This window comes from Mirounga leonina, unplaced genomic scaffold (assembly GCF_011800145.1).
Source record: "Mirounga leonina isolate KUSES-001 unplaced genomic scaffold, KU_Mleo_1.0 Mir_114, whole genome shotgun sequence".
Taxonomy (NCBI): domain Eukaryota; kingdom Metazoa; phylum Chordata; class Mammalia; order Carnivora; family Phocidae; genus Mirounga; species Mirounga leonina.
Genome location: NW_023270265.1, coordinates 14128533 through 14154592, shown reverse-complemented (window position 1 = coordinate 14154592; position 26060 = coordinate 14128533). Strand labels below are relative to the sequence as shown.

The 26060-nt window shown below is 47.1% G+C and overlaps 1 protein-coding gene across 4 annotated transcripts in view; it reads right to left on the bottom strand.

The window, feature by feature from the left end:
* WDFY4 (WDFY family member 4) overlaps window positions 1-26060 on the bottom strand; it is a 292015-nt gene that overhangs the window by 250089 nt on the left and 15866 nt on the right. For all 4 annotated transcript variants that reach the window (XR_004682573.1, XM_035023705.1, XM_035023725.1 and 1 more), the window contains exons 2-8: window positions 21154-21404; window positions 10824-10938; window positions 9884-9990; window positions 7686-7820; window positions 4974-5163; window positions 2936-3125; window positions 1017-1174 (exon numbers count right to left, since the gene is read on the bottom strand). Coding sequence is in view for 3 of the 4 variants with exons in the window: in XM_035023705.1 (XP_034879596.1) it covers window positions 1017-1174; window positions 2936-3125; window positions 4974-5163; window positions 7686-7820; window positions 9884-9990; window positions 10824-10938; window positions 21154-21387 (1129 nt within the window). In the remaining variant the exon portion in view is untranslated. The remainder of the gene's footprint in view (window positions 1-1016; window positions 1175-2935; window positions 3126-4973; window positions 5164-7685; window positions 7821-9883; window positions 9991-10823; window positions 10939-21153; window positions 21405-26060) is intronic.

Genomic DNA, 26060 nt, shown 5'->3' with positions numbered 1-26060 from the left:
TACGGAGGAGATTATGATTCAGTGTATGTGTGACAGTCTTTACAGAGACATTTGAGGGAGCAGATACCTGCCTGGTCACACTGGTGTCTCTGCAGCACAGAGTTCATCGAGCAAGTAACCAAAGAGCTGAGGAGGCCCTGTCTCTGAGCCTGGGTGGCTGCCTTGGGGACATCAGAACTCATATATGAGCACACGTTGCAGAGTTAAGTCACGGCAGAGGTGGGGGTGGAGGCTAGAGGCTCCCTCCATTACCTGAGACGGTCTTTGCCTTTAGTAAGCAAACATTTCCTCTAAGTCCCACCAAGACATCTAAAAAAAAAAATTCTAAAAAGGGGAGATTTAAAATCCATAGGTAATCTCCACAAAGGCACGACAGAATCACTGACAGGTACCGAGCGTTGAGAAAGACAAGTATCATATGATCTCACTGATATGAGGAATTCTTAATCTCAGGAGAGAAACTGAGGGTTGCTGGAGTGGTGGGGGGTGGGAGGGATGGGGTAGCTGGATGATGGACATGTGGGAGGGTATGTGCTATGGTGAGTGCTGTGAATTGTGTAAGACTGTTGAATCACAGACCTGTACCTCTGAAACAAATAATACATTATATGTTTTTTAAAAAAAGAAGATAGTAGGAAGGGGAAAATGAAGGGGGGAATCGGAGGGGGAGATGAACCATGAGAGACGATGGACTCTGAGAAACAAACTGAGGGTTCTAGAGGGGAGGGGGTGGGGGGATGGGTTAGCCTGGTGATGGGTATTAAAGAGGGCACGTTCTGCATGGAGCACTGGGTGTTATGCACAAACAATGAATCACGGAACACTACATCAAAAACTAATGATGTAATGTATGGTGACTAACATAACATAATAAAATTAAATTTAAAAAAAAAAAGAATCACTGACAGGTGCCAAGTATTCGTTTCTTCCCAAAGAGTCAGGAAAAGACCCATGTAGCATTTGTCAGGGCCCAGTGCCAGCTGCCGCCGGGCCCCCAGAGACAGAAGATGACCCACCAGAAGCCTCGTGATGGAACTTGAAGCCTTCCAGCTGAGGGTACGTGACACTGTCAAACACCTTCAGCTCTGACCTCCCACAGGTCGTCAGCCACACCACCAGGTCGAGGAGCTCCTCCAGGTGGGGGTCCACTTCGCTCTGCGTCAGTCCATCGTACCTGCAGGGACAGATGAGGCAGCCATGTTGGCTCACGGCGCTCTTCACAGGGATGCAGAGACAATGCCAGACCCCCAGAGGTCTCCACCAGTTCAGCACCAAACGGCAAGGGGAGCACCCTGGATAAAAGTCACTCTGCAAATGTCGGCCTTAGGTGTAAGGACATACAGTCGGAATATATAGAAACCTGTGAAGAGCTAAGCATTTGCTCATGGGAAGGCTGCTTCCTGTGCCTGAACCCACCCCAAAAGACATGCACACCAGCAGAACAGGGGCAGCCCGAAAATGAGAGATTTAATATTTCAAGTGGGCAAACAAACCTCTTGGGAAGTAATCAAACTTTATTAGACTTCCTTATGTTGATGTCAAGGTTGAGTACTATTTTCATTCTTAGCTACTTATGTGTAGGTGGGCTACCTTTCTCTTCTTGTGGAGGAGGGTCTGTCTCTCTCTCTGAAATCTTATTCCAGCTCTGCCATGTCAAGAGCAAAGGTGCTTGCAGGATGACTTCAGGTAAGGCAGGAAAAAAAAAAATCCAATGAGCTGAGATGGGTCCTTCCTGACACTCCCCGGATCAGGCTCATTTCCCCCTCCTGGCTTCCACAAGAATTCTGGAGAAAACCGACCACCCAGTTAACAGAAGAAATGTCTAGAAACTGCTATGCTGCTGACCTCTTGGGAGCAACAGCAAGTTGGTCATGATCCAGACCAGTGTAAAACCTAGCAACCCCACAGGAACGTTTATTCTTAGCGTCCCTTTGGAGGAAGGCCCTCAAGGTGTTGCCATCTAGTCACATTCTTTTGGGGCTTCAGCCCCCTCAACCAACTGTCCCTTCTAGACTAGAAGCCTGACTCTGCAGTCAAGTCTGTGAAGCACAGTGGGAAGCCATACCCCACAGATGAGAACGGCTTCTCATATTCACAGAGCAGAGCGCAACGGAGTATATGTGGCCCTGCCCTTAAGCAGCTTCCCCAAGAGCAATGGAGAAGTTGGAACAATCAAGGTATTTCTTTGATTTCCATCTCTTGTCTTATCCATCCCTGGACCCAACCTGAAAATGATACGGCAAGTGAGAGTGGAGGAGATGAGTCCTGACCCAGCTCAGTGGTATCTTCATTTGGGCTTCTCATAGTCAAAGATTTGAGAGAGAGAAGGTAGTTCATCTGGGAGTTGAACCAAAAACTTCTGCTAGTGGAAAGAGAATGTAAGAAGAAAGGGAAGGGAGCCAGGACAGGAGCATTGTCAGGTAAGCACCCTGTGGGGCAACGGGAGTGTAACACTCCTGGGGACTCTGGGAGGCGGGGTAGAGATGTCCCACCCAAGGGGCGTATTGCTGGGTATTTATACATCAGCTCCTGCCAGTCCTCGGCGGAGGACTGCTTCTGGAGGTTGTTGACTCCTCAGCACTCCTTCCAGCCCCCAAGCATGTAGGCAGAACCGGTTACAACCATCCCAGAGAGCCCTCCAGCACAGAAATGTGTGTTCTAATAGGCAGCTGGCAAGCCAGTGGGCATGCGTGTGGTATGTACCACCAAATACACTTGGTAATTCCCCATCCATTCTCAAAGGAACTGGCTCCCAGACCCTGACGCACCTTGAATTATCTTTGCAATAAAAGTCTCTCTGGCCATGCTCTATGGAAATTTGTGCTTCAGAAGACATTCAAAGAAGCCGCAATATCTGTCTTTCGCCAAAGCCCCCCAAATGATACTGAGGACCTACACTTTGGCAGTTTCTTCCCCACCAAGGACAACCACTTACCGAAGTAACACTTTGAGGAGCAGAGGGTAGCCCTCCCCATTCTCAAACTCTAGGAACAGAGCCGAGGAGACAGGGTAGGAGTCCTTCACAAAGCCCAAGATGAGGTTCACTGCCTCGCTCACCTCGGGAGCGGGGAGGCTGTCCGCAAGCTTGGAGAGGTTCTGGAGGGAGAGTTTGATGCAGTCCATGGCTGCGGGAAGAAAACAACCCTGTTGAGTTAGGAGGCGGTAGCTTTTCTGCCACAGTCGTTGGCTTCCCGCCCTCCTTTCAACTGTACGTATCAAGATGTAAATGAGAATTAATTCGAAAACACTCTTCTGCTGGGTCTTGAGTCAAGAAGGAGTCTCCCGCATGGGAAGTACAATCCCAAGAGCCACATTCTGCAGACCCAGATGGAGAGTAAGCGAAACAGGAAGAGGAAGGGAGCGTCTTAGCCAGCTGCCCCGAATTCCCAGCATGCAGCGGGGCAGGAGGGGCGGGTCCATCAGGTCGGGAGCCGCACGGTGCCGGAGCTGCGCGCTGAGAAAGACCTTCTTAAGGAAGCATCTCGGAGAGGCGCAGGGATCAGCCTGATAAAAAGTTCAGGGAAGGGTATAGGAGTACGTAAGAAGGTAAGGGACAAAAAGATGGTGTGTTTCCACTACTAAAGTACCCAGGCGTTTGGCACCCAGAAGTGTGGGTCACAAGGGAGGGGGAGGAGGGCAGGGCCAGCTCGTGTGTGGGCCCTGGTCCTGGGACTTGCCCATTACGGTTACCCAGCGCTGTGAGAAGCCAAGGGGAGATTTGAGTCAGAAGAGAGCTGTCACTGGATTTGCATTTCAGTGGATCACTATTTTTAGAGCTCTTTCACCGGGCGAAGACTCTTCTGAGTGCCACGAAAGACACCCCAGTGGATCAGGAAAAATGTCTACTCGATAACACGTGCTGCGTTCCTCAGCTGCAAGGCTTCAGATGCCCCCAAAGTCTGCACGATGGGCAAGTCAGCCCCAAGAGCTGCGGGCTTGGCAGGTAACCACCAGGCCAGCCCTTTCTTCCAGACCTTCTCTTCAGCCTCTACACCTAAGGAAACTACCCATTCCGAACCTAAGGGAGTCCTGGGCTCAGTGCTCCAGGCAGCAGGCTCCCCACCAAGGTGAGAATTTTCTTTTCTGGTTATTGTCTTGGACAGCTAACAGTAATGACACAGTGAGAGACCCCTGCCACCAATGCCTGCAGCTTTTTCTCAGGGATCTGACTCCAGCCTATGGGGGTGACCTGGGCTGCTGAGCATCTCAGGCCCAGCTCAGCTCGGGGCCATTACTGCTGGGCCCTGGCCTTACGGGGAGCCTTGAATCCCTAACCTGGGGCTGACATTTGGTCCCGGGCTCAGTTACAGTAAGGCAGTGGGCTTGTTGAACTCTCTCAGCTGTCAGCAACTGACTCCCCCTGTTACGGGAGGCCCCAGAAAGAAGACAAATCACAGGGCAAGGGTTTACTCTCCCTATTTTACAGATAAAAGAACTGAGGCACATAAGCACTTGAGTGCTCAAGGTCATTCAGCGATGAGAACAGGAGGACAGAGCTGGAGTCCACAGCCCAGCTGTCTGGTTCCAGAATCTATGGCCTTAACCCTTATATATGCTGCCCAGAGCAGAGCCGAAAGCACTGGTTTGGGCATCTCTGGGTTTAGAATGTGATCTCTCCTGTTTGTGAGTTAGGGAGCTGGGCAAGTTCTTCCACCCTGTCTCCTTTTCCCCCTTTACCAAATGGCATTAATATTCATCTCAAAGACACTGATGAGATAATACACAAATGGGCCTAGCACGGGGTCTGTTTGATAGCGTGTGTGCAGTAAATGAGTTCCCCTTTCCTTTCCTCCTCCGATGAAGCACCAAAATAAATAAGAAATGCACTTTTGTAAAGGAAACCAAGCAAAGGGGCATCTACTGGGCATAGATGGGCATCCGTGAAGACCTTGTTTGTCCATCTCTTTTTTGGTTCCAAGGTCTCACTGTAGAAAGTGGGCCCACATCCCAGCCCTGGTCTCCTGGGGTCATACCCTGCAGGTACTGAATGATGCCGAGGTTGTGGGCTTTGGAGATTGCCCTCAGCACACAGAAGGTGGGCTCCTTCCAAAAACAGCAGCTGTGTTCCCGAAGACAGGTAGTGGCAATCACTAGAGATTGGAGCTCATTTCCTGATAGAAGTCTCTCCAGCCCCTGAGGCTCACTGCAAATGTTCAGCAACATCTGGAAAAAAAAAAAAAAAGCCTGGTTAGGAAGCCTCCTTCCCGTAACAGATTTCTTCCCTACTTTTCCAGAGCTCAGAGGCGTATGTCTCAGTGCAAAGGATGGGTTGTATGGGTCACACTCTGCCCCAGAGCATCATGGTCAGCAATATCACCTAGAAAAGGGTGACAGGGCGTGGGCTAAAGTTTGCAGTTTACCCTTTCCGATTCAGAATAACAAAGAAGGGTTTGACTTAGAGAGTTGTCCTTTTACATAGAAGTGCAGGAAAAAATGTCATCAAAAGTTAAAGTATAGAATTAATAGGACCCATGGCTATTTAAAAAGAGATGTGCTCTGGGGCACCTGGGTGGCTCCGTTGGTTAAGCGTCTGCCTTCAGCTCAGGTCAAGATCCCGGGGTCCTGGGATCAAGCCCCACATCAGGCTCCCTGTTCAGCAGGGAGTGTGCTTCTCCCTCTCTCCCTGTTCATGCTTGCACTCTCTCTCTCAAATAAATAAATAAAATCTTAAAAAAAAGAGAGAGAGATGTGTTCCCAGATCCCTGGTTGACATTCAAACCCTACTTCTCATGAGATCATGAGCCTCATCCTATAACTTCCTCTCTGGGCCCCGTGCCTCCTCCCCACCAGTCTCCCTATGGCTACCAGAGGGCCTTCTGATACCTTCCTGCCGCTTGGGGCAAATCATGGCTCCCAGAGTTCTGTGCAGACTAGCCCCACCTCCTCGTACCTGTGATTGTGTGCAGCCCTCCCCTGGCTCTGGGTGGTCTAACTGGATCTCCTTCTAGTTCGGCAAATATGAAGAGCTCCTTCCATCTGAATCTATTAGCCCCTTCTGAGCACAGTGACAGAGTCCAGCCTGGACAGCCACAGAGCTGGGCTCCAGACCCCATCTGCTGGCCTCCCCCGCAGGTGGGCGTGGCCATGTGACCCTTGGCTCGGACACCGTTTCTGCTCCTGTCCCCTCCCTCCCCCTTCACATGTCTGCTACCACCTTCAGCTCTGGGTCAATGCCATTTCCTCCCGACAGCCTTCCTTCATGCTCTGCTATAAATCAGGTCCCCTTGTCCTCATTTCCCGGCACACCTTCCATTTTTCCTTCAAAGCACTTAAAAAAGTGGGACACTGCTATTTAATTACATGATTATTTACCCTGTTTGGCTTCCCCATCTTTCTGTCACCTCTATGAGAGAGGGTACTATGCTTTGCTGCTGGAACCATCGGTCTGGTGTAGGGCAGTACATGGGAGGAGCTCCATATATTTTTGCAGAATGAAATAAGGAAAACCCTGAGGAATGCAGCCGTGGCCTATCACTGTGGCTCGCAATCTACCCATACATGGCTCGAACCCTGAAGGCAGAGCTGCACTAGTTCTCTGCAGGACACGTAAAAACTGCGTGGTAAAGATTTCTCCACGTGCCCAGGACTGCATCCTGGCCACCACTTAGAATATGATTTACATACAGATAAATGATGCCTCAGTTTCCAACAAATGCAGCTTAAGGGATAACCTACTGTAAGTGAACTTGTGAGATAACCTCTGATAACAATGATTCTGGCTTGAGAATGAATCTCAAATGGATGCTAACGTGAATGCACATGTGCAATGCACAAATGCACTTGGAAGTTCCCAAAAGCCCTTAAGCACCTGCTCTGTGACACGGTGCCCCAAGGCCCTGGCTGCAGAAAGCTGAGTAGGACACAGGGCCCTCCTTACCCTCCCCCGATCAAGGTCTCCTCCAGAGAGGCAAGAGGAGTTTTCTGGAGAATGCAACACCCGGGAAGCTGAGAAAGCAGAACTGGTCAGTAAGGGGTCAGGGAAAGAGGTGAGAAGTTATGCTAAAAGCTGCTGCTGGTAGTCAGAGAGGATAGGAAAAATGGGGAAGGACACCAGGAAATTGCATTTGAGGTTTAGCAGCCTGTGATAGGTTCTGGGAGGGGGAAGGAGGTGACCTCACAAAGTGGTCTTGGGAGCCCAATCCCAGCCCCTCACCCACTACCTCTGTGCCCCTGAACTCACTTTCACTCACCATACTTTAGTTGACATGGAATCAGAACTGTAATACTATACACACCCTGGAATGGAAGAGAGGGCTCGGGGAGGTGACAGGTGCGAGGCCGTGGCATGGGTGCATTCAGGGAAGTACTTGGAAAATGTTGGCTACCCTTATGCAGGTGCAGGTAGCGTGCTTGTCCTCAGAGGAGGCAGGGGCCAGAGACAGGAGGCCCCACATGCTGGGGAGGGCAGGCAGGGCCTGGGAATGCAGCCTGGAGGAAGAGAAGCTGCTGGGGCCAAGTGCAGGAGGAAGAGCACACTTTTCTGGGGGGGAACGAGGGATGCAATGAGATGGAGAAAGAAGAACATCCATTTTCCAAGTGCACAGGCTTGCTGGCATCTGCAGAGCATGGGGACCAACAGAGGAGCTGGCTCTCCAGGAGGACAGAGTTGCTTCAGGGCTATGACTGAGGAAGATGAAGCAGAGCCAGGTCTTGGCCCAGGGATGTGGAGCCCTCCTCTCACTCACCTGCACAAACATCCTCTGAACTTGAACATCACTCTCAAAAAGCTCGTCCTTTTCCAGAGGAAAGACAAAGAAGAGGTAAAGGCACTGCAGGAGCAGGGCTGGAAGGCCAGACTCAGCAACTCTGCCCAGCGTCTCCTGCAAGGGAAGCACAGACGTGACCGCAGAGTCCGCGGAGCACCCCTCCAACCCAGACCGGCGCGGTCCAGCCCTGCGGCCGTTTTAGCCGGAAACATGGGTAAACCCTGTCCTCTCTCTGGGCAACACATTCTCAAGTTAGCGTGGAGACCATCATCTGACCCACCTAGGGTGGCTGTGAAGATTACATTTATGTAGAGTGTACACTATGTGCTTGATTAACATGTCTTCTTTTACAGGAGAGCTAATAGGAAGGAGGGAAAGGAGGAACAAAGGGAGGGAGCGAGGGAGGGGGGGACAGGTGCAGAGCAGAAAACAAGGGCTTTCCTACATGATCATACTACTGATTTGGGTCGGTTGCCTCCTGATTAGGGAATTGGACACTCAGGAGGGCATGGTTCATAACAAGGGCAAACACCTAATGCAGGACCCAATCAAGGCCCTTCCCATCCCCTCGTTCAGGTCTGAGACTTCCCCAAGACCGAAACGGTCCTATAGGTGACGACTGATAACCAGCGTGGCCAGACAGAGGGGAGAAGACAGGAAGTGGGCAGGGAGGGGACCAGCCTGAGTATGGAGCTTCCTGGAGCCTTTCTGCCACGTGCTCTGCCTGAAGCTTTCCCAGGGGTCACGGCAGCAGCAACGCCTGCGTGTGTGTGTGCACGTGTGTGCACGTGGGCACATGTATGGCATTAGTCTAACGCATACTGCCCACCCAACTCCCCACCCAGCGTACTAATGTGACAGATACAGTGGCAAAATGAGAAAAAGGGAAAGGAAGGATGTACGGTCTGGGCCAGAACCAGAAATATAAGGCAGGCTGCTGGGCCTACTCTTCCCCCTCAAAGCTTCCAGGATGCTATAATGGCCGTGGCTCTGCTGCGACCCAGCTTGGCGGGGGGGGGGGGGGGTCCCCTGTCCTCCATGCTGTACGGGCTCTACTGAAAGCCAACTGCTTACTTGTCTCACTGCTTTTCGGGCTGGCTGCTCACGGTGGAAGACAAGCCCTTAGGTTAATTTTTACCACCAGACTGTGAACAGTCCCGCCCCGGGGGACAGAAAAGCTCCTGCCCTGCGCTTCAGGCTGCCATGCTGATGGTGGTCCGGGCGGTTTATGTCGAGCGAAGGCCAGCGGATCCTCCCTGCAGTGAGCAACTGCACAACAAGCTCCTCCCACAGCTGCACACATTGCTTCAGATGCCCGGCTGAGGTCTGTGTTCACTGTTAGCCTCAGGGGGGCCATGCCCCCATCTGGTTCCCTGCTGCCCCCGGCGCTGAGCGCCAGACCGGCATGCAGTGGGCACTCTCACCAGGCACATGGGTCTCTGGGCCTGCCCTGTCCAGGACCCCTGGCCATTCCTGCTGCTAGCCACAGCTGCCGGGGGCTGCTTCTGCCTGAGAGGACACCAGCCATCCGCAATCCACTCGCAGGGAGGACATGTCTGCAACCGGGATGGGGCACCGTGGGAAGGGGAGAAAGAGAAGCCAGTCTCATTCAGGCACTGTCTCCGGGCAGGCGTGGGACTGGTGCCTAAGGGGGGCTCCTTCGGTCTGAGTTTAGCAGGAGGCAGTAAAGAGCAGTGGCTTGGAGCGCAGGCCCTGGAGTCAGACAGAGAGCAGGAACACAGGATGGTGACTAACGTGGCTTCAGAGTCTGACTCAGAGGACTTAGGGGGTTTAATTGACCTGCATGGGACACATCAGCCTTGCCCCGACACAGAAAACCGTCCACACACATCAGCCATTGCTAATCCCTGCACTAACCCGAGAACTAAGGCATTATCCCCCATTTTAAAATTAGCCACACAATTGTGTCACAGAAAGGTGACAGTTTGCCCAAGGTGACACACAGCTTGTCAACTCAGAAAAGCAGGATTCGAAAATGACTTTCAGATGCTCAAGTCCATGTTCCAGGTAAGAAGGGAAATAGGGCAGGAGAAATGATAAATCAGTATCATAGCAAAAAAGACACTCTTGAGATGTGCCATTGCCCTTTGCTGGGACGTCCTGCTGCACGTGGATATGGAGCTCCCAAGCTGGGGCCCAAGGGGCCTGGAACTTACCGAGTTTGTCCCCGTGAGCACAAATACTGACTTCAGGAGCAGGTAGCCATCCTGATCCACATCCCCCTTCCACCGCAGCAACTGCCCAGCCGCCTCCCTCGCTTGCTCTGGTAATAGCACATGAAGGAGAGAAAGCATTACCAGCAAGGCGGTGCAATGACCTGCCCACCCTCCTTCCCTCCCCTTGGCCTCCTTCCCCGTGAGATGTGCCTTAGCATCTTTAGGGCACTTCTGTCTCCTTTCCTCCCCACAACGCCATCTGAATCCATACCAAACGTTTCACACTCTGCCAGATTTACCTCCTGGGAGGATCGTCTTTATCATGTCACCATCCTTGTTCAACAACCATCAATAGCTCTCCATTACCAAATAATAAGAAGCTCCTCAGCTATTGGACTTCTCACAATCCAGAGTCTTCACCCCACCTCCACTTCCTATATCCTTCAGCCCCTCATATTGCAGAGATTCCTGCAATCTACACCATGCTCAAGATACTCCTTCCCCTAGAGTTCCCTCCTGCCCCTCAGCCCCATAGTCACCGTGAAACTCTGCCCAGCCTCCAGGGTCCAGCTCTAGGAGCCGAAGAATGCAAGTCAGGAGACCCCAAAACAGAAAACATGCTTGGCTTTGGCTTCTGTGTCTTTTCTGGATCAAACTATGCACTGAACACACAGGTGTACCTTTTATTCTCCTCCCAGAGACCCTGGTCCTGGTGTGTGTGTGTGTGTGTCCCTCCCAGGAGCAGCAGAATTCTGCAAGTCCCTCTTCCCTCCTCTGCCAACCTTTCCCTTCATTCCCAGCATCCTCACTGGCAGAAGTGAGCCTGTGGTGCTCTCTGGAAAGCACCACTCAGACTCCACTAGAAAGCAGAGAGGGGCTTCGCAGGAGTCCTGGAAGGAGCAAGCAAGGCTGTTTAGCTCTCCATAAAGTGTTCTCTTACCTGCCGGCTTTCCCACAAGTGCCTTCTGTATCTCTCGGGCAAGCTGGTTAGAAGTATCTTCTGCCAGCCTTTGGAGACTGGGAAAGCAGACGATCCCCACAGAGTTTTCCCAGGCCTGAAGTGCAATAAACAGGATTCCAGCAAAGATGCCAAAGCTACAAAGCGAGGCATGACAGTCGCCTTGCCGCTCTCTCTGCCAACCCAAACCAGTGGGTCACCTCACTGTCCCAGGTGTATCCCAAAGGCCACCAAAACACCTACCCTAACAGCTTCCACTGCATCCCTACCCTAGTGCCTGTGAATTCTTCAACTCCTGCCCTGAGCCCTGAACATCAGCCCCTGAACTCATGCTCCTGAAGTGTCAAATACACGTAGTCCAATCCACTGCCTTCCTCCCAAATCTGTTATATCCTGTCTCTGCGAATGGTTCTGCCAAGCACCCAGTTGCCCTAGTGGGAAATTCCAAGGGTGATTTTCTAGGTCCCCCTCTCCCTCACCTTACCCCATCAACTGCTACCTCTCTGATTCTCCTCTTGAATGCTTCATGCTTCTCAAACCTTGTGCAGATATCGTAGTTTAAGTCATACAGTTATTTCCTTTGATAAATTCTAAAGGGTGGGATTGCAAGTTACAAGGGCATGCTTCTTATTTTTATTTATTTATTTATTTTTAGTGCTTTGGTACATATTACTAACTCATTCCCCAGAAAAAGTTTACCTGATTAGCCTCACCAGGAGTTCCATGGGAGGGGACTAGTTTCTATACACCCATTGCGCACTGTCATGCATTTTCATCTTAAATGAGAATCTCAATTGCAGTCTTTTGATTACTAAAATAGATGAACACTTTTCATGCTTCTTGAATTGCCTGTTTTTACCATTAGCCTATTATTCTATTAGGTTTTTCACTATTTTCTTATTTGTTTTAAAAAGCTCTTTCTATATAAAAAAAAATGTTAACACTTGGTCCATAATACTATCGTGATTTTTTCAAATTTGTCATTTTCTCTTTTAATTTGGTATTATTAGGTTTTGATGTACAGAAATCTGAAATTTACATGAAATGAAATTTCTCAATCAATTCCTTTGTTTTCTAGCTCTAGTTCCAGGCTCAGGAAATTCTTTTAAGTCCAAGTGGTTGTGGTCACTTTTAATCTCCTATTTCTTTTCTTTTTTAAAATTCTTTAAAATTCTTTCTTCTCTGTTCCTTCCCTGGTTCTATCCTATCTGGTCATCTTTTGGCCTTGGACTTTTTCTTTTATTGTTTAGGAAACTATTTAATAGAAGTCATTAATTTTAAAATTCCACTTAGGATGCCCGACCCTTTTCAGAATTCCCTCCCAGTCTGCTTTTCATTAGAATCTTCTCCCTTTGTTCTCCTGTGTTGTCACAGGCAGAGTTTACTAGTCCTAGGATGAGGAGAGTTCTCTCCAGACCAACAGTCAGAATTGAGTGACTCTTCTTGGCACAGGCCTTGAGTTCCTGGCAACTTCACCTTTCCAGTTTCCCACCTTCCCAGGGAGGTAGGCTTCTGAGCATGTTCCTGGCAATTAATGGCCTCAACAAAATACAGTTTTGCTGGACTGCCATCCACTGCTTCTACTCACCAGCCATATTAAATTACATTCCTGCCAAAAGACATGACTGAGTTTTTTAAAGCTGAGAGCCTCCTTCTAGAAAAGGTGAAAAAAGCATCAAAATTCCAGAGGGAAATGTGTTTCCTTGCTGTAGACACCATATTTATTAAAGAGTAAAAACCTTTTAGAAATGTTCTCTATATTAAATGATGCTACATACAAAGGAAACAAGCCACAGATTGGGAAAAAATATTTATATTGCATATAATGAACAAAGCAATCGTGTCCAGATTCCTATGAATTAATTTTTTAAAAACCTGATTTTTTTTTAAACAGGCAAATGAAACAAGTAACTTATAAAAGATACAATAAATAACAAATTACTGATAATCAGGAAAATGTAAATTAAAAGTACTATGAGATAGTCATATTTTTCAGGTTGGTAAAAATGTAAAGCCTGACAATACTAAACGTGGGAAAGGACCAGGAAACCCCCATGATCTACTGATGGAGCACAACTTGCAGAAAATACCTTTGAAATCCAATAAAGTTATAGGGGGACACATCCTATGGCCTAGCAATTCCCTTCTAGGCATATTCCCTGTAGAAATGTTGGCACATATACACAAGGAGACATGAACACGAACTATTATGCACCTTATCTGTGATTGTGTCACATAGGAAAACTCAATGTTCATCAATAGGACAATGAATGAATAATTTGTGGCATGCATATGTAAGGATACTATATAGAACTGAAAAAGAAATAGAACTACATGTATCAATATGGATAAATCCAGAAATAGAATGTTGGGTGCAAAAAGCAAGTTGTAAAAGTATATTACAGTTTTGAGTCTAGAAAAACCTGTGAGTCTACAGATAAATTTCACAGTAATATCACTTATGATTATTAAAATGCATTCATATTATTGTATAACTTGGATATATATTAGATATATATTTGAATATACATAATACATATTGTATCCATATAATATAGTCAATGAATATATATATTCCCCCACAGGGAATGATAACTCAGCAGGGTGGGGATTTGCACTGGAGGAGGGCAGAGAGGGAATGAGCTGTAGCACGCCTGCGCAGGTGGTGTCAGTTTATCCGAAATGTTTTGTTTCTTTTATATGGGTGGTGAGTACATGGGTATTTATTTTGAACAAAACTTTGTACCTGAAATACTTTTTTTTATTGTCTGCCCTATAAATGGGCAGAGTTGCCCCTTTCCTTTATAAACAGGAAAGCACTTCATCAGAACGTTGCTAAAACTACAGACATGCTAGGGACGCCTGGGTGGCTCAGTCGGTTGGGTGTCTGCCTTCGGCTCAGGTCATGATCCCAGGATCCTGGGATCGAGCCCCACGTCAGGCTCTCTGCTCCACCAGGAGCCTGCTTCTCCCTCTGATGCTCCCTCCTCCCCCGCTAAAGCTCTCACACTCACTCATGCTCTCTTTCTCTCAAATAAATAAAATATTTTTTCAAAAACCACTACAGACATGCTAGGTCAATGTTAAATGTTATTGCACATAGTAGACCTTCAACAAATATTAGATAAGTGAATACATGATTATGAAATCCACACTGCAGAATACTGAATGTATTGCATGCTGGGTTTGTGCCAATCGCTGGACCAAGCACTTATGTGCATTGTTTCCATTAATCCTACGACAACCCTCTGAGATCAGTATTGTTATGATTATTCCCACTTTACAGAAACTAAGGCTGAGGCAGGAGAGTAAGCCCAGAGAATCAGGTAAGCAGCAGAGTGAAGAGTTGAGTTACCTCACTCATAGCCAAGTAGCATGTGCATAGCTAAGAAATTTAAGGCTGCCACCTGGAAACTGGCTATCACCTGGAAACTTGAATCCCCAGAAAGAAAACATCAATCTTTTTGGCTGGGAATTTCTGGTAAGATTATTTCCTCCCCAGGACTGAGAACTCTGCTATGATGTCTTCCTAACAAATTCCTGTCCTCCTCCCTGCACTGGCAAACCCCTCAAAGACCAATTTACAGGCAGTTGACTCAGAAGCATCTAGATCGTCTTCAAGCAGTGGGACTCCTGCAGGCACTCTACAATAAAGTAAATTGGGCCACTGTGAGCTGAACAGTAATTGTACACTCAGCCAGATTCTCCCAAGGCTCACACTCCTTCCTGGGACTGCGATGGGCACTTGTGGAGGCCACGTTAACTCTTTCAGGCCACTGGGGTGTTGTTTGATGCACAGAGGCAATCATTTACTGAATGGTACCATGGAGACCCCCAAAGAGTTAAGGCAGCTTCCAAAAGGACCTATTTTTTTTTTTTCCCCAAACTGGGACTTGCATGCTGGGAGAATATTGCTCAATATTTTTAAAAATTTTTATTTACCCACATTATCTAAGCTGCACCATCGTGCCTCGTGGCTCTCTCTCCCATGGGAGGAAGAGAAAGAAAATGATGCTGTGGCCTCCAAAGGAAGATGAGGAATGACAAAAGCTCTTGAGGGGATGGGAGAAAACCCCAGCTTTTGAATGACAGAACCTGGCTGGTTTTCAAGGATGGCTGCAATGTTACTATTTCTTCATTACCACCGAGTTTGGTGGTTTGGTCTTTAAGTGAACTCAAAACATTCCAGAGACTGGGAATTTTCCCTGCTTGTGTGACACAGTTCACCCTCTCTGTTGTAAATTTTTTTTTTTTTAAATAGGTTAGAGCACAAGTCTGCACACTCTGACCAGTGGCCCGCCTCTAAGCCATGGCCTGTTTTTGAAGATCTTATTTATTTATTTATTTATTTATTTATTTATTTATTTATTTATTTGACAGAGAGAGAGCAGCAGCAGGGGGAGAGGGAGAAGCAGGCTCCCCACTGAGCAGGGAGCCTGACATGGGGCTCGATCCCAGGACGCTGAGATCATGACCTGAGCCGAAGGCAGACGCTTAACCCACTGAGCCCCCCAGGCGCCTCTCTGTTATAAATTGTTTTTTAAAAGTGATGTGTCAAAACTTTACTTGCACACACAAAAAAATGTTTCTCCAAGATGGGAAGAAGCCACATTGCAGGCCCCACTCTGAGGTTGGGTAGATCAGGGATGGACAAAGAAGAGTATTTACCTTCACTGCCCCCTCGGGACACTACATTTGGAAACAATTACTGCTCATCCTTATTATTATATTTAATGTTACTTCTCTCTCTTCCACTATCAGTTGGGTCCATGCGTGGTTTATATGAGAATGATTGGCCACACTCAGTGGTGTAAACTCTGCACCACCGGCAGGGCTGTTAGTCTCAGAGTACCTGTGCTTACCTGTGTATCTGCACACATGCATGCACGCACGTGCACAAACACACTCACTGCCCAAGCACGATCAAGGTAGTGTTAATTCTAATCCCTCCACCACACTAGGAAATGAATGATTCCCCCCATGTTGCCCACTGTTCTGGCTATAGATCACTCTACAACAAACCACCCCCAAATTGAGGGGCTTATTTCTCTCATGGATCTGCCATTTGAGCAGAGCTCAGCAGGGGCAGCTTTTCTCTGCATTGCTCAGCTGGGGCAGCTAACGGGGCTCGAGCTCCACCTGCTGGATGGCACACCCACATGGCTGGTAAGTTGGCGCTGGCTGGCGGCGACAAGATCAGGGGCTTTGGTTCCTTTACACGTAGGCTTTTACTCAGGGCTGCTGAGACTTCCTCACAGCATGGAAGCAGATTTCGAAGAGTGACCGGAAGTGACAAGTGACGGGGACAAAAAGCTGCAAGTCTCTTGAAGCCTAGACCTGCACATGTCACTTCTGCCCTACTCCAGTAGCCAAGTCATCACAAATCCCGGGAGGGCATGTGGATGCCACCTCTCAAAGGGAGCAGTGTGGACCCATTCTCAGCATCTCTAATCTACCACATCCACAGAGCTCCCCTTGTCCCCATTGGTCCCACCTCCCAGGTTGTCTGTCCCAGACAGTGAGGAATTTTACAGTTACTGACAGGGTTTCCCTATCTCTCAGCCTGTTTCCTCTCAAAGTACATATTCCAAGAACAATTCTCAACAACTACATCTATAGCTTTCCCTGTGTCTGTTATTACTGAATATCTGAGCAATGTGAGGACCTGCAGCGCTTCCTTTTCCCCCAAAGCAAACTCAACCAAGGGCCAGCAGGATCTACCCAGGCTTGCTAGAGAAAGGCCTGCTTCTCTTGGTGTGAGAGCCTCTGATAGGAAGGGTTCTAGAAAGACCAAAGCCCAAGGCTCGTTGTAGGAACACAACAGCAGTCCCGTGAATCCTTCTTGGAAACACTGTTCTACACAGAGAAGTCATTAGCTCTGTGCTGCTTCCTGTGTGAGGCAATAAAACCTCGGGCTCATCTGCAACATCCTGGAGCTGTCCACACATCACATGTAGAGGGCATGACACGCTTTTCGTACCCAATCGGTATGAGCCAGGCGAGGCCATATGTCCAGGGAGTCATGGGACAGGGAAGGAAGCCAAATGTGCTCTGTTCTACGAACCCCAGCACTGCCCGAGTGAGGGGGCCCAGGGGCTAATGACACAGGCCTAGACAGAGTGTCCCGGTTAGGTTCTGCTCCTCACGAGCAACTAGGTGACCTCGGCCACGTTATGCAACGTCTCTAAACCTCCCTTTCCTTATTTGCAAGGCTGGGATAAAAGTGACACCCACTTCATGGGGTTATTATGAGGGCTTATCAACACTAAACAAAATGCCTGGCTTAGGTAATTAGAGCTTGGTGCATGTTATTAGCTATTATCAATGAAAATGCCCACCTGCCCTGGCTAAGATCCCCTCCTTGACCTCTGGAGGGGATCGTTAGAGCCGGGAGGAGGAAAGCCTGTAGTTCTGGATGAGAACTTCCTTTCTGACTCATCCTTCCAGAGCAATTCCTCATTGGGGTTCCAAGGCCCTGAAATTCCATCAGGTTCTCCCTTACTACCAAGATAGTCACCCAAATTTTGCATGGGTTCACTTTTCAACAGCCCTGTAGTTGCTCTTCCACTCAGGAGGCAATGGGGCTGGGATATGCTATAGAACCAGCCAAGGCCATCCTTGTGCTGGCCTAGCGGTTAACGCAGAGTTAGGGAAAACACTGTCCTCTGCTGTGGATTTGGAGGAATCAAATATGAGAGAAAGCCAAAGAGGCTAAAAGGAAGTTCTTTAGGAAGAAGATGGGAAAGAAGCAGCTCTGAGGGAGTCTGCCACACCAAACAGTCCCTGTTGCCAAATCTCAAGACTCACTAGGTCGAGGCAGGTGGGGCCACTGAGGCAGGGCACTCACTGCTGTCAACCTTTCCCTGAGCCCTAACTACACATGGGCTGCCCCTCCCATACTGTCACTAACTGACACAGGGTCTGGGCCAGGCAGGCAAGAGCCCACAACCCAGGGACACAGCCTTTTCTAAGCAGGGGAGGCAATTCAAAATCCCTTGTGTGCATTGTCTTAAAACAAAGAATATTCCAGATCATCCTAATTTCCCTTGGGCCCAAAGTGAAAAGAGTCAGGTATAGAGAGTTGAGCTCCACCAAACAAAGTAGTCTAAGACTCCTTTAGAGCGCTCGGTTGTCTCAGAGCCCTGTGGGGGCGTGGTTGCCGTGACAACCAGTTCATGACTAAGGCTTTGACATAACTTTTTATTCTTTAATTTTTTGTCAGATTTTACTTATTTATTTATTTATTTATTTTAGAGAGAGAGAAAGAGAGCACAAGTGGGAGGAGCAGAGGGAAAAGGAGAGAGATTCTCAAGCAGACTCTGTGTTGAGTGTAGAGCCCAAAAGGGGGCTGGATCTCATGACCCCAAGATCATGACCTGAGCCCAAACCAGGAGTTGGATGCCCAACCGACTGAGCCACCCAGGTGCCCCTTTGGCATAACTTTTTAAATCCTCATATTTCCAAGGGGGCTATTTATAGATAACCTTGAAGAACACTGTTTTGTGGTTAAGAAAATCAGAACAGAGTGGTTTCAAGCTTGACCTCCTACACAAGGACCCATTTTGCATGGGTTCACTTTTCAACAGCCCTGTAGTTGCTCTTCCACTCAGGAGGCAATGGGGCTGGGATTTGCTATAGAACCAGCCAAGGCCATCCTTGTGCTGGCCTAGCGGTTAACTCAGAGTTAGGGAAAACACTGTCCTCTGCTGTGGATTTGGAGGAATCAAATATGATTCATCTACACTTCAGATTTTATCTGCACTAGGGAAAAAAAAAAAATCCTTTGACCTTCCCGTGTTCCTTTGCATTAAACCCTTAATTAAGAAGCCTAAGGGTGGGGTGCCTGGGTGACTCAGTCGTTAGGCATCTGCCTACAGCTCAGGTCATGATCTCAGGGTCCTGGGATCGAGCCCCGCATCGGACTCTCTGCTCAGTGGGGAGCCTGCTTCTCCCTCTCCCACTCCCCCAGCTTGTGTTCCCTCTCTTGCTGTGTCTCTCTGTCAAATAAATAAAATCTTTAAAAAAAAAAAAAAAGCCTAAGGGTTCTGACTCCGGTGGGGTTTTCTTAGTTAGAACTTAACAGAAACAACAGGTTTGTAGACATGTAGGACTTAATAAAAGAATATAGATTTTAGGCAATGATAAAAAGCTTGTAATATTCTGCTTCTGTAGGGTTCATCAGAGGTGAGCTCCAGGGACTCAAAACATATCAGATTGTGTCAGCAGTTTGGGGACTTGTGGAAATGGGATCTCAAACTGCACACACGCAGTTAGCATCCTGGAGTCTGGTGGAAACGTAATGGGGACCATGTCTGCTCTCCATGTGCGGTGAACTTTACAAGCATTATCTTCTCTCACCCTCACAGATTCCCAGCAAAGTGTTATTGATTCCACTTTACGGATAAAAAAACTGAGGTTCAGCAATATTTGATAATTTGTTCAAGGATGCACAGCTAATTAGCAATGGAGCCAGGACTTGACACCGTCTCTATTTGACCTAAAGCCCATGCGTTCAACAATAGGGCCATTATGCCTCTAGTTATAAGAGCAGGGCTTGGGAAACATGGACCAATATCAAAGTTCAGTAATAGGAACTGCTTGTACGCATGGGGTCACAAGCTCAAATGCCTTCAGGTCAGGCAACATAAATGAGTAATGTGGGTTGGGCGAAAATATTAGGGAATGGAGGACTGGGGCAAACTGAGAAACAGAGACCATCTTCTGTCTAAAAGGGGTGCCCCTAGGCATCTCCATCCAGTCATCAGGATTACATCTACCAAAATTTTCAAGAGAAACTGGAAATCTGATTTTCATGTGAAAACTTTCCATTTTGAAAAAAATGGCCACAAAGTCCTTCGTTAACCCCTACAAGCAAACAAGACACATTCTGGATGCTTTTAGTATCCTCCATTCTGGACTAAACTCTCCACAATGGTAAAACCTCTGTCTATCTTCCCAACTCTCATAGCCCCAGGCCCCAGCACAGGGTATAAGAATTTAAGAAATATGTGTACAACAAATGAATGAATCCTCAAATCAACAATCTGGAAAGAGGTAAAGAAGGACTAAGCTCTGGCTCGTGAATGAGAGTCCTTTCAACAGAGCCACGGCTGCCCAGATGGATGGCAAAGAGACAGTGCAATGGCCAAGCCCACACGTGTGGGGGAGCAGCGAATTTTGGTGGGGGGCAGGAGGTTGCTCACATTTTTCCTTCCATAAGGCAAAGTTGACCTGAGAACTGGGGGAGACTAAACCACCCTCCAGAAGTTAGGGTTGTCAGGGCAGGGAGGGCTAGGAATGGGAAACCGGAGCTGTCTTCCCTCACCTAGTTCTTCTTTTCCAGTACATTCCCTATGCGCCAGTTATCCAATCTGTGAAATGGAATGGATGGGGTATACAAGTCCAAAAGATGGAGGAAAATAATAAATTCATGGACAGTATGTTAGTTGGCAAAATTTTTTTACAGAAGGACATGCCTAAGTACTCAGTGCATCCTAGAAATATGATCCCAAGAAGATTCTGATTCATCTTTGGAAATCCTTAAATATTTCTGGTTAATAAGTTAGATGAAACAAATCAACAAGGGAGTTTCCCAGTGAAAACCTGCCAGGTCTCAATCTGTCTTAGTCTAGTTTCAAATGTGAGAAGTATCTCATATTCTCTGTGCTTTGAATGTAGCTATATGGTTTGGTTTTTTTAAAATAATAACCCAAAATCAATAGTCAAGCAAAAACTATGTCCTCATAAAAAGATGTGTTTCCAACTCTGCAACTAAACTTCAACATATTCAACTATAAAGCAGACCTCACTGGCAGGACCTTTGTTCTGAGACAACAAAAGGAATCCTTTGTACCCAAACTGTCACCAGCTGCCATTGGCCAGAAGGGCAGCTTAGTGGACAGGCTGGACTTCTCTCCCATGCTGGTGGCTGTGTTCTCCCAGGCCTCACTGTTGACATTGCTGGTGTTTGAGCTTACCTGCCATCCCTGCAACCCAGGACACGCATTCTTTCCCTAACTCCAGCTGGTCTTTCTCTGGCTCCCACATTGGGATTGTGGTTGAACAATATAATTTTTTTAACTAAGGAGACAATATTACTCAAGAGCCAACTGTCCTTTCCAACTCTTCCTCATCCTGGAGATGAGCCTTGCTTGCCATCTTTATTAAATAGCACAACGCTCCCCTCTAAGAAACCCAGCAGGGACCACTTGTGATGATATTAAAAACCACCAACTCCAGCTTCTGATCATCCCAGAAGTGTCCCCAGAGCACTGTATCATCTTCTTACAGTTTCAAAAATAAGAATACCGACCTTCAGGAATAGTGGGAGGAGATTCAACAGGCTCTGCTGATGTTCAGCCGGGCTCCCATGAGCCAACTTCTGGTATTCCAGAAATTTCCTTTCTAGCATCTCCCAGAGAGCAGTGGGACCAGGAGATTGCCTTCCATGTGGGAAGTCAGGCTGAGCAACATCAGGCTGGCCTTCAGTTTGGGAACCTGGATACTCAGCTCTGTCTTCAGCCCTTGAAACGTCCTCTGCCTCCATGCCTTAGCAAAGCAGATCTGAATTCAGAACAAAAAACAAAAATGTCAAGTCCTGTCATAGCACTTCCTGATTAGGCTGGGTGTGGGACAAGGTACTGTACTCACTCGGTTCAGTTCCTATTGAAGATGGTTCTGCTAAGAATCTGAAACTGAACAGACGAAAATAAGAAGACTTTTTTTTAAAAGAGATTCTGACTTAGATGTGACTTATAGTGACAATCTGACATGTGCCTGACACTGTGCTGGGCTCTTTACACAGTCTCAGGAGAGAAATGGGTATTTTCATCTTCTCTATATAAGGAAGGAAACTGGCTGGGCCAAAGGCATACCGGCAGCTAGATGTCCAGTTGAAGTGCAAACCTTCAACACCAAACCTGGGGTTTTTTGTTGTTTGTTTTGGCTTTGTTTATTGCCTGCTGCTGTTCCTCCCCTAAAAGGCCAAGTAAGTAGAAGGGATATGTGTGACTGTCACCAATATTTGTACAGGCCTGTAATTCTGTATCGTCAATGGTAACTTCCTTCAACCACATGAGTCTGAAAGGACATAGGTTCTTCACTCTCAGCATTATTTGGTTCACATTCCATATTGTTAAAGAACTTTGTCTTCAAAAGGACTCTTTAACACCCCCCCCCATGCTAACTTAAAAGAGCTCCTTTATTAACACACATAGGGGTGATGTGTGCAAGCTGCAGATCTTGGGTCAGTAGGCAGGAGGACAAGAACTTATGTGGTAAAAATAGCCAAAGACCAATTGGCCAGAAGGGTAACCTAAAGAAGATGCCTTTATTTGTGTCCTTGACTTTTCAATTGTCCTAGTCTTTAGTTGAGTCATGACTGACTCACAGCACAGCCAAGATTTGTTTGCTGTGTGTCAGGAGTATAGGATACTCCACGTGGGGCCCAGAATGCCCAGGCTTCCTGCAAAAATCCCTCCCCAACCACAATTTCACCATGTAGGAGTCCATTCTGGAATCCAGCCAGTGACCAACAACCACCAATCATGGCATAGCAACAAGAGGGATGGGCACACAAAGATGGATCCACCAGTGTTCTGCTCTGGGCTGCAACAGCTGAGGGCAGATGTCATGCTTTATTTTTAGCCCAGCACATGCTCCCTGCAGGCTATAATGGGAGTGGATAAAGGGTCATGTGGCCAGACACACCATCCCTCTTTGAAACATTCTTACCCTTTATGTACACAACTCCCTGAGTCCCTAGGGCTTCTTCCACCACACATGCTTAGTACTCTCAAACTTCATTTTCTTATTACAAAAGCCATGTGAGTTCAGTGTCAAAATAGGAGAGGAACCAAGTATCAGGAAGACTATCAAGTATTAAAACAAAAAGCAGGGGCGCCTGGGTGGCTCAGTCGGTTAAGCGGCTGCCTTCGGCTCAGGTCATGATCCTGGGGACTTGGGATCGAGCCCCACGTCCAGCTCCCTGCTCAGCAGAAAGCCTGCTTCTCCCTCTCCCTCTACCTGCCACTCTGCCTACTTGTGCTCACTCTCTATCTCTCTGTCAAATAAATAAATAAAATCTTAAAAAAAAAAAAAAAAAAAAAGCATACCAGCCTTGAAAATTCCCTGAGCAGACTGGCCCAGTTGACTCATACAAGCAAAGCTTAATTTAACTTATTTTGCAAAACTAACTTGCCCTCAGTTGTTTCTTGCTTACACACCTGGAAATCAGGAGCAAAGCTTAAACTGTTTTCCAAGATTGATATGAGGCAACCATTGACCAACTGCCTGTCATTTAAGAAAATTCTAACATTATAACCACTCGCTGTGAAGAATAAAGTCACTGCTTTCTCACTATATAAGCTGCTTTATAACCATATACCCCTGAGCCTCATTCTATGTTTTGGGTTGAGTGTTCCCACTTCGCAAACTGTCTTTTTTGGTGTGTGCACAATCAATTTTCACTAATTACTATTTCAGTGATGCATTGGTTTTACTTTGGCTGTTTCTGAGCTTTTGACACCAGCTTGCCTATACCCAGAAAAATGGCTGTTGGTATTCCAGCTTTTATCTATAACTATGTTGTTTAATAAAAAACATCCTCCTGATATTGTCGAAGCAGACTTTGTATTTATACTTTTGCTTTTGATGGATGGTTGGCTGGGGCTTGGTGGGAGTTTTGTTTCTTCTGTTGGGGTGACCCTCAAGAACAGGTGGTGGGATGCCTCTTCCCTGACCTGGACCAGGCTCCTGTCTGGTTTTATTGGTTTATTATTCACTTATTCCTCGGCCCTCCATTCCCCACTTGAATTCCCTTCTTCCCCACCCTGCCCACCCCACCCCACCCCAACATGGTCCTTCTCCAACATGGCACAGGTGACACGCTTTCTGAATACAGGCATTATGAGTTCCCCGAATGACCTGCATCTTTTTTGCAGCTCACTTTTTCACTCAGTGTATGCCTTCAGACCTACCCATGTGGCTCTGCGTTTGTCAGTTTCATTTCTTCTAACTGCTGCCCATGTTACAAAGTGGGCATCACATACCTATCTGACTTGTTCACTCCGCAGTCATGGCCAGATTGCCCATGACTTCCCGTACTGCACTCAGTTTTGTTCTGGACATTCCCATGCAGGTCCCTTCATGGGGCTGCGTGTGACTGGCTCCAGGTATGAACTTGGGAGCAGGAGTGCTGAGTCAAGGTTATACACCTGCTTACTTCGACTGAGTACCACCAACTAAGATGCTTCCAGAAAGCTGGCACCAGATCACACTTTGCCCACAGGCTCCATCTCACCAAATACCCGGCTCTCTAATGTCTGCCAATCCGATTGAAGTAAAGTGATCCCTCATTGTCATTTTAATTTGCATTTCTCTCTAATGAGCCCTAGCATCACAGATGCCTCTTAGCTATTTGCAGTTCCTTTTCTGCAAACTGACAACCTTTGCTTATTTTTCCTTGCCTGTCTTTTTCTTACTGCTTTGAGGAAGTATATTCTAGAAACTTGTCCCTCATTGGTTTTAAAAATCACAAATATCTTCTCTCAACCCATTTTTCTTACAAATTATTTCATAACTTTTTTGTCCCAAAAACATATCATGAATATTTTCCATGTTGTTAAAGACCCTCTACATCTTCATTTTGAATGGCTGATGGTGACCATAAGAGTCACACTGATCCTTCATTTAATTAATCTCCTGTAGGCATTTAAGTAGTTTCAAATTATTCACTACTCTCAATAATACTATAACAATAGGCCTTGTGTCCAAGTCTTTGCCTATATCCATGATTAAATAATAGATTGTAATACCTTCTTAAATTCCTACAATGGAAATAGCCAGATCTTGACATGTATTTCTCCTTAAACACCGCATCAATGTATAGTCCTCTGACCAAGAACACACAAGAGTTCACACTTTTTTACTTATCATTTTTTAATTCTTGCTTACTTGGTAGGTTAAAAAGCAATGGCATCTCTGTTGCATCCTGCCATGTATCTTGCTGTACTGTGTTTCTGTCTGTCTGCAGCTCAGTCTCCTTCAGGGGTCGCTCCAGTGGCTTTTTGGAGTCAGATGGCAAGTGTTCTCATTTCATGAGCTCCCTGTAGGAGACCTCAGCTACTGCCCTGAGAGCCACACATCCACTGAATGTTAGCTCCATGAAGGAAGGCACTGCACCTATATCAGTGGTTGGCACTGCATAGATGCTCAACAAAATGTTACTGTACAAATGTATGAATGAATGAACAAACTTATATACTGATGGCACCCAGACATCTCTCTGTAGTCCACACTCCTCTTCTAAACAAGTTCTCTTTTCTCACTTTAAGATCTCTACTTGGATTTCCCCCAGACTCTGACAATCCCTATGTCCCAACCAAACCACCATCTCCATCATCAACAGAACCAGTCCCAGGTCCAACACAGACATCCCAATGCACAGGATGGCCGTTAGGGCCAAGCTAAGTGTCGCCTCCAGCACATAAAAGTCATTTTGTAACCACACCTACAGGCGCTACTAATAGATCCATTCAATAACACCCCTCTGTGGGCTTGCCGCCATGCCACATTTTCAAACCAAGCAGGTGAGGAGATAAGGTGAAAATATGGTCCTGGGAAAAGTGGCTGGATATCCAGGGGAGATCTCAGAAACCACTTCAGATTTCCTCTGAAATTAGGAAGCCGTATTTACTGAAGTGAAACGTTTGAATCACATTCTCTTGAATAGAGATATTTTCAAAACAAGAACTTCTAACAAAAGGGGATCCGTGAAATCCCAAGGAGAAGTTGTCTACCTCAATTGTCAGGCTGTGGTCATCCCCCCTCCTGGTTCTGCCCATCACCCTAGACCTACTTTATTTGTAAGAGGAAGGTAACTGGGAGTAACTAACCTCTCAGGGCTATGTGACAAATGGCAAGAAGAAATCATTCTAATCCACTTCATTATCAAAAGTGCCTTCTTACCTCTGTAAGAAGGTGCTAACACTTTCATATCCAGGGCAAAATGAAATAAGTTGGTGGTAGGGTCACTGGGGTCGGGGTGAGGGTTTAGAGTTTAGGGTTTAGGGTGAGGCAAGTAAGACACTCACCTCAGGCACAAGAGGACCCAAAAAATCTCAATAGCTGAGATAAATAGCATTTTAAAGCAGTATCTTTAAAAATCAAAATTAATGCCAAAAAATCCATGATGAGCAAACATCAAAATTTCAAAAAGAG